Source organism: Bombina bombina, chromosome 1 (genome assembly GCF_027579735.1).
Source record: "Bombina bombina isolate aBomBom1 chromosome 1, aBomBom1.pri, whole genome shotgun sequence".
Lineage (NCBI taxonomy): Eukaryota > Metazoa > Chordata > Amphibia > Anura > Bombinatoridae > Bombina > Bombina bombina.
In genome coordinates, this window is record NC_069499.1 from 849728185 (window position 1) to 849737649 (window position 9465).

The window sequence follows — 9465 nt, forward strand, 5'->3', positions numbered from 1 at the left end:
GGACTGGATACACTTAACAAGAGAAACATAACTTTGTTAGTAAAAAGTAAGCACTTCCGGGGAAGTGCCCATGCGACCACAAAATCACAAGTATCGGTTCCAGAGAAAGAACGTTCCCAAAACGGAATCAGAGGCCCCATTCACCCAAGCACAGAACTGGAACAGATACATAAAAGAAAGAAGAAATGGAGCCGTCAAGGAGATTAGCTTCATCCCCAAACGTCTAAATAGCTTGCCATCCAGCATCTAAGGCCTCGGATCCCTCGGTCGACTAGGACTGGAATCCTCTAGCACCGCCAAAACATGCCTTAAAAGGACACAAAAAAGTGCCAGCCTATAACGGAAGGCAAAATCATCCCTTGCCGGATCAATAAAAGCCTTAGAGGCCAACGCTTTCCCAGGAGGCCGAATTGAATCAGGTGATCCCACGCCCAACGGGCCCTGGTTAACAGAACACGGACAGTATGTTAAAAATATTTCACATGGGAGATATAAATGAGCCAGCGCCATAGAAAAGGCCATGCGGAAACTGTGCCGTAACCTCTCAAGAAAACAAGCCACCTTCCGGAGAAGGCTATAGGGACACCTGCTTGCGTGGCAAAGGAAAGTTCTGGGGCACGCACCTCACGGGACATGGAATCCTCGGAGGGGAATGGCTCAACACACTCTAAGGTCCCTGAATCGGGAGAAGAGAGTACTCTAGAATGGCAATCGGAATATAACTGATGGGCATGGATAACCCGGGCCATTTCATATTCATCACAAGACGCATTCTCTATATCGGAGACATCCGTGTCTAAGAAATCAGAATCCTCCATAATCTTGGGATTACAAAAATGACAAACACTAACTGGCACCCTTTTTACACCCCCAATGGCTGGGGGACTCACCACCTCCTGAGAACCAGACAACCCACTAGCAGACTTTCTCTGTCGCCACACAGTCAGCATACGGAAGTGGAAAACAACGTAACCGCAACCGGTCACGAGGTACACCGTGCCAGACACAAAAGGGCGCGCAATCTCAAGAGATCGCAACATTGATGATAAGGCCATTATGTTCCGAAAAGCCATGAGCCTAAATATTACTACACATCAGCAGATAGAATCATATAACAAACATGATTAAAGTCCCCCCTGTTCAATAACCCCCCTCGGGAGATATTAACCCATAATTCCTATTTAAGAAAAAAGGAGTCCCACTGGGACCCTACCTTCTCACGTTAATATCAAATTCACATAATGAAATAAAATTAAACAATCTTACCGGAATCAACACTGAGAAACAGGAACACAGCCCTTCAAGTGTGACCGATAGTAGCCTCGCGTCTGACATGGACTTGAGTGAATAAAGGCAGGCAGCGAAACTCGTCAACGCTGATTGCCAAGGAGCTGTTAATATGAGTCGGGATGGATTTGCAGAAAGACTCTCCCTGCATCTCCGGACTCTAACCTTCATCCATGCTCTCACTGAGAGGCTGACAGGATTACTTAAAACTCCAGTCCCATTTCGAAGAGTACTACCCTCCATAAGAGACTCTCTCAAACTTCTGACACTTCTCTACCAACCTCCTGTGACGAAAGGCAAAGAATGACTGGGGGATGAGGGAAGTGGGAGGAGTATTTAAGCCTTTTGCTGGGGTGTCTTTGCCTCTTCCTGGTGGCAAGGTTCTGAACTTCCAAAAGTAATGAATGCAGCTGTGGACTCTTCCCGTTTAAGAAGAAAACAACTGTCTTAACAGAGTTTCCATCCTTTATCCATGGGTTCTTAAACGAAGAGCTATCCTCAAAAGAGATAGTAATACGCTTAGCAAGGGTGAAGATAGCGCCATCCCTTTTAGGGACGGAACCTCTCAACTCCATTGAGAGTCCAGGGCCGATTTGTTAAAGGGAGAAGAGAGGAACAATCCATTCCCATTCATTCTTAATATGTTCGCCATCTAACAGGAGCAGGGAAGTATAAGGTACCACCCTGTCCTCAAACTCTATCCAATTTAGGAATTAAAGGTTCCTCAGGCAATTTGGCCTCTAGAACCACTGAATTTGCCAAAAAACTTCCTTTAGAAGAAAGTGCAAATTCCTAAAACTAAAGTCTGGTTCCTCCGCATCCGGAGGTTTAGAGGCAGCAGACTCCGAACCAGAATGTCAATACTCTGAAGTCTCAGAAAGAACTTCATCTTCTGATAACCCTATTGGTTAAATCCAATAAATTATCTGATGTACTCTGGGAAGGGCAGGGCGAGGTAAAGCATTAAAGGCAGCAGACACCGCCATGGTGAAAAAATGGCCCTCTCCAGATGGAGGATCAGCATTGCTACGGGAAGCTGCATGTGTCGAGAGATAAGCATGTAGGGTATGCACCTCACTGGATGACAACTCCTCAGAGGTGGACGGCTCAGTGGTATCAAACATGTTTGATATTATCACATTATGAAGGCATACGGAACATAATTGAGGGGGCGGTAAGGCCTCCTCACATTATAAACAGGAATTACTCTTTATTAATAGAGGGTGTACCCTCTAAGTAACAGAATCCTCCATCGCTAGTGCAATAACCAGAGAACTATAGAAATAATTTTATTCAAAAAAACTGCACCTTTATATCCCAATGGCTATGACCCTCACCACCTCCCATGACCCAGACAGTACAAAGAGTTAGGACTCCTCTCTGATAGACACCGGTCAGGAAAGAGGGAATAATCATATGGTGCACAATGCAGGACCGTCCCTGCTATGAGAAAAATCGCGCCAAGCTTGTAGGCGGCATAGCTCTCAAAGTGAAAGTGAAACCTGTATGCTCCATAACAGCCTATAAGCCCATAACATCTCACACATAAAAGCAGCATAAAATGAAATAAACACATAGGGCTAGATTTATCAAGCCCCTACGGCAGCAAGTTCTCACAAGAACTTGCTCGCCGTGATTTATCAAGCAGCGGTCACCAGACCGCTGCTTCCCTACACTCTTCGGTCGATTGACAGCTCCTGCCCGCGCGTGATTGGCTGTGCGCGGGCAGGGGGCGGGATTGCACGCGAGCGCAAAATTGCGCTCGTGTGCAATGTTGATTACCTATGGGTAATTTCGCCCCGCCACAGGCAAGCTGAGGCGTACAGGGGCGCGTATACGTGCCCCTGTATGCCTCAGCTATGATAAATCTAGCCCATAAGATTATTCCTCCCCTGTTCAATAATCCCCCTCAGGAGATATTAACCCTTGATTCTATACAGATAAAAGGAGTCACACTGTGACCCTGTCTTCCAGCGTCATCATACATGTATAAAAAAATGAAACGATCTTACCAGAATCTATACCGTGGAACAGGAACACGGCCTTTGAAGTGTGACAGGTTAGTAGCATCGCACCTGACATGGACTTGAGAGCAAAAAGCAGGCAGCGAAACTCGTCAACGCTGATTGCTTATGGAGCTGTTAATCTGAGTCGGGGTGGTTTTGCAGAGACGACACTCCATGCATCTCCGGACTCTAACTTTCACCCATGCTCTCACTGAGAGGTTGACAGGACTACTTAAAACTCCAGTCCCATTGTGAAAAGTACAACCCTCCATAAGAGACTAATCCGAATCTTCCGACACTTCTCTGCCAACCTTCTATGAAGAAAGGCAAATAATGACTGGGGGATGAGGGGAGTGGGGAAGGTATTTAAGCCTTTGGCTGGGGTGTCTTTGCCTCCTCCTGGTGGCCAGGTTCTTAATTCCCACAAGTAATGAATGAAGCAGTGGACTCTCCACCCATTAAGATGGAAATGTTCCCGATTTAGCATATAATTAAAAAAATGCAATACACATCTATTATGAAATTACTGCTTTCTTTTGGCCTCCTTTGTTGAAACTTAGCTCCTTTCCATGAAAGCACACTGGCTCAGAAGCGTGCATGTGACTTAAGTGCTATATGGCAGCAGTGTTTGCTACGTCTGTATACATATAGTGTTTAAAGGGACAGTAAAATCAAAATTAACCTCTAATTGATGGGGTAGAGTATGAAATTTTAAACAACTTTCCAAATTTACTTACTTTATCAATATTGCTTAGTTCTCTTTGTATGCTTTGTTAAAAAGTAATCCTAGGTGAACTCATGTGTGTCATACGGCATCTGGCAGCAGGGTATGCAACAATGTTTATAGCAATGTTATACATAGTTACAAACACTGATGGCATATAATGCCAAAGACACGTGCTCACTCCTGAGCTCAGCCTAAGTTTAGTCTTCAACAAAGGATATCAAAAGAACAAAACACATTTGATAATAGATATAAATTGGAAAGTTGTTTAAAATGGAATGCTCTATCTAAATCATGAAAGTAAAATTTTGCCTTTACTGTCCCTTTAAGAGGGGAGGTATCACTGTATAGACTCAGAGAGAGTAAGAAGAATCCTGTGTTTAGAGACATTGTGTGTTGTCAGAATTAAAAGAAGTAAATAGTACCTTTGTAAGATCCTCAAGGTCCACAAAGATATTCTCAGGTGTGATGTCACCGTGCACATACTCATTCTCATGGATAAATTCCAGTGTATCAATCTGTATCAAATAATCACACACAAAAAAAGAACAACGGTGACACATCATGCCATTTATTATTATTATTGAGATTTTAAAAGATATTGCTATTTGGTCTAAACAAGAAATGGAACCTAAGTATGGGGTCGATCACAATCTGTGTTTTGCATTCAAAATGTTTTTTTTTGTCTTTCCAGCAAAATTGGCCTGCATGTTTTTCGAGTGATCACAATGCAAAAAAGAACCATGCATTAAAAGCATGCAGACGCAAACTAATTTTCAACAGAAAAGTTCCTGAAAAGGCATTTTTGTGTGTTACAGGGACATTAAGCACTAAGGCCTAGATTACGAGTGGAGCATTAACAGTTACGCGCGAGCGATAAGGGGTTTATTGTGGCTGTCATGTGACGGGTTTTCCCTCGTATTACAAGTTGAAAAGTAAATGCGATCGCTTGAGAGCAATTGCAATTTACGCTAGAATGATTCCTGTGTCCTCAGAGCTCTGGTAAACGGTTTTTCAAAACAAAAAAAGTGTCACAAAACACATCAAAAATACATCACAAAAGTAGAGTTACACTCAAAACACCATCTAATAAAAATTATTAAAAAAAATTGCACAAAAAGTTATAAAAGCTCAAAGATATGAGATCTCAGGTGTTAGCAAAAAAAGGCAAAGACCTTTAACATTTAAATACATACATATACATTTCTAAAGATGCGTATGTATAAATGTATATATTTATATGCGTGTACATATGTGTATATATGTATATATATATATATATATATATATAAACATAATTTATGTAAGAATTTACCTGATAAATTCATTTCTTTCATATTGGCAAGAGTCCATGAGCTAGTGACGTATGGGATATACAATCCTACCAGGAGGGGCAAAGTTTCCCAAACCTCAAAATGCCTATAAATACACCCCTCACCACACCCACAATTCAGTTTAACGAATAGCCAAGAAGTGGGGTGATAAAGAAAGGAGTAAAAAGCATCAACAAGGAATTGGAATAATTGTACTTTATACAAAAAAATCATAACCACCATAAAAAGGGTGGGTCTCATGGACTCTTGCCAATATGAAAGAAATTAATTTATCAGGTAAATTCTTACATAAATTATGTTTTCTTTCATGTAATTGGCAAGAGTCCATGAGCTAGTGATGTATGGGATAGCAAATACCCAAGATGTGGAACTCCACACAAGAGTCACTAGAGAGGGAGGGATAAAAAATAAAGACAGCCAATTCCGCTGAAAAAACTAATCCACAACCCAAATCAAAAGTTTTAATCTTATAATGAAAAACAGCTGCCTGAAGAACTTTTCTACCAAAAACTGCTGCTGAAGAAGAAAAGACATAAAAATGGTAGAATTTAGTAAATGTATGCAAAGAAGACCAAGTTACTGCTTTGCAAATCTGATCAACAGAAGCTTCATTCTTAAAAGCCCAGGAAGTGGAAACTGACCTAGTAGAATGAGCTGTAATCCTCTGAGGTGGGGATTTGCCCGACTCCAAATAAGCATGATGAATCAAAAGCTTTGACCAAGATGCCAAAGAAAAGGCAGAAGCCTTCTGACCTTTCCTAGAACCAGAAAAGATTACAAATAGACTAGAAGTCTTCCTGAAATCTTTAATAGCTTCAACATAATATTTCAAAGCTCTTACCACATCCAAAGAATGTAAAGATCTCTCCAAAGAATTCTTAAGATTAGGACATAAGGAAGGGACAACAATTTCTCTACTAATGCTGTATGGAATTCACAACTTTAGGTAAAAATTTAAATGAAGTCCGCAAAACCGCCTTATCCTGATGAAAAACAGAATTTATGTTTACCTGATAAATTACTTTCTCCAACGGTGTGTCCGGTCCACGGCGTCATCCTTACTTGTGGGATATTCTCTTCCCCAACAGGAAATGGCAAAGAGCCCAGCAAAGCTGGTCACATGATCCCTCCTAGGCTCCGCCTACCCCAGTCATTCGACCGACGTAAAGGAGGAATATTTGCATAGGAGAAACCATATGATACCGTGGTGACTGTAGTTAAAGAAAATAAATTATCAGACCTGATTAAAAAACCAGGGCGGGCCGTGGACCGGACACACCGTTGGAGAAAGTAATTTATCAGGTAAACATAAATTCTGTTTTCTCCAACATCGGTGTGTCCGGTCCACGGCGTCATCCTTACTTGTGGGAACCAATACCAAAGCTTTAGGACACGGATGAAGGGAGGGAGCAAATCAGGTCACCTAAATGGAAGGCACCACGGCTTGCAAAACCTTTCTCCCAAAAATAGCCTCAGAAGAAGCAAAAGTATCAAACTTGTAAAATTTGGTAAAAGTGTGCAGTGAAGACCAAGTCGCTGCCCTACATATCTGATCAACAGAAGCCTCGTTCTTGAAGGCCCATGTGGAAGCCACAGCCCTAGTGGAATGAGCTGTGATTCTTTCAGGAGGCTGCCGTCCGGCAGTCTCATAAGCCAATCTGATGATGCTTTTAATCCAAAAAGAGAGAGAGGTAGAAGTTGCTTTTTGACCTCTCCTTTTACCAGAATAAACAACAAACAAGGAAGATGTTTGTCTAAAATCCTTTGTAGCATCGAAATAGAATTTTAGAGCGCGAACAACATCCAAATTGTGCAACAAACGTTCCTTCTTTGAAACTGGATTCGGACACAAAGAAGGCACGACTATCTCCTGGTTAATGTTTTTGTTAGAAACAACTTTCGGAAGAAAACCAGGTTTAGTACGTAAAACCACCTTATCTGCATGGAACACCAGATAAGGAGGAGAACACTGCAGAGCAGATAATTCTGAAACTCTTCTAGCAGAAGAAATTGCAACCAAAAACAAAACTTTCCAAGATAATAACTTAATATCAACGGAATGTAAGGGTTCAAACGGAACCCCCTGAAGAACTGAAAGAACTAAGTTGAGACTCCAAGGAGGAGTCAAAGGTTTGTAAACAGGCTTGATTCTAACCAGAGCCTGAACAAAGGCTTGAACATCTGGCACAGCTGCCAGCTTTTTGTGAAGTAACACAGACAAGGCAGAAATCTGTCCCTTCAAGGAACTTGCAGATAATCCTTTCTCCAATTCTTCTTGAAGAAAGGATAGAATCTTAGGAATTTTTACCTTGTCCCAAGGGAATCCTTTAGATTCACACCAACAGATATATTTTTTCCATATTTTGTGGTAAATTTTTCTAGTTACAGGCTTTCTGGCCTGAACAAGAGTATCAATAACAGAATCTGAGAACCCTCGTTTTGATAAGATCAAGCGTTCAATCTCCAAGCAGTCAGTTGGAGTGAGACCAGATTCGGATGTTCGAACGGACCTTGAACAAGAAGGTCTCGTCTCAAAGGTAGCTTCCATGGTGGAGCCGATGACATATTCACCAGATCTGCATACCAAGTCCTGCGTGGCCACGCAGGAGCTATCAAGATCACCGATGCCCTCTCCTGATTGATCCTGGCTACCAGCCTGGGGATGAGAGGAAACGGCGGGAATACATAAGCTAGTTTGAAGGTCCAAGGTGCTACTAGTGCATCTACTAGAGTCGCCTTGGGATCCCTGGATCTGGACCCGTAGCAAGGAACCTTGAAGTTCTGACGAGAGGCCATCAGATCCATGTCTGGAATGCCCTTTGGGCAAAGATTTCCGGATGGAGTTCCCACTCCCCCGGATGTAATGTCTGACGACTCAGAAAATCCGCTTCCCAATTTTCCACTCCTGGGATGTGGATTGCAGACAGGTGGCAGGAGTGAGTCTCCGCCCATTGAATGATTTTGGTCACTTCTTCCATCCCCAGGGAACTCCTTGTTCCCCCCTGATGGTTGATGTACGCAACAGTCGTCATGTTGTCTGATTGAAACCGTATGAACTTGGCCTTTGCTAGCTGAGGCCAAGCCTTGAGAGCATTGAGTATCGCTCTCAGTTCCAGAATATTTATCGGTAGAAGAGATTCTTCCCGAGACCAAAGACCCTGAGCTTTCAGGGGTCCCCAGACCGCGCCCCAGCCCATCAGACTGGCGTCGGTCGTGACAATGACCCACTCTGGCCTGCGGAAGCTCATCCCTTGTGACAGGTTGTCCAGGGACAGCCACCAACGGAGTGAATCTCTGGTCTGGAAGGAAGAGGAACGGAATGAAGTATTTGACAAGAGTTTAGAAGTTTTGTTTTTCTGGCCTCTGTCAGAAAAATCCTCATTTCTAAGGAGTCTATTATTGTTCCCAAGAAGGGAACCCTTGTTGACGGAGATAGAGAACTCTTTTCTACGTTCACTTTCCATCCGTGAGATCTGAGAAAGGCCAGGACTATGTCCGTGTGAGCCTTTGCTTGAGGAAGGGACGACGCTTGAATCAGAATGTCGTCCAAGTAAGGTACTACTGCAATGCCCCTTGGTCTTAGCACCGCTAGAAGGGACCCTAGTACCTTTGTGAAAATCCTTGGAGGAGTGGCTAATCCGAAAGGAAGTGCCACGAACTGGTAATGCTTGTCCAGGAATGCGAACCTTAGGAACCGATGATGTTCCTTGTGGATAGGAATATGTAGATACGCATCCTTTAAATCCACCGTGGTCATGAATTGACCTTCCTGGATGGAAGGAAGAATTGTTCGAATGGTTTCCATTTTGAACGATGGAACCTTGAGAAACTTGTTTAGGATCTTGAGATCTAAGATTGGTCTGAACGTTCCCTCTTTTTTGGGAACTACGAACAGATTGGAGTAGAACCCCATCCCTTGTTCTCCTAATGGAACAGGATGAATCACTCCCATTTTTAACAGGTCTTCTACACAATGTAAGAATGCCTGTTTTTTTTATGTGGTCTGAAGACAATTGAGACCTGTGGAACCTCCCCCTTGGGGGAAGCCCCTTGAATTCCAGAAGATAACCTTGGGAGACTATTTCTAGTGCCCAAGGATCCAGAACATCTCTTC

General features: G+C 42.9%; 1 protein-coding gene across 4 annotated transcripts in view; it reads right to left on the minus strand.

Moving 5' to 3' along the window:
• VRK3 (VRK serine/threonine kinase 3) overlaps positions 1-9465 on the minus strand; it is a 403485-nt gene that overhangs the window by 65918 nt on the left and 328102 nt on the right. For all 4 annotated transcript variants that reach the window (XM_053699491.1, XM_053699492.1, XM_053699488.1 and 1 more), the window contains one exon: positions 4443-4535. In XM_053699491.1, coding sequence (XP_053555466.1) covers positions 4443-4535 — 93 coding nt within the window. The remainder of the gene's footprint in view (positions 1-4442; positions 4536-9465) is intronic.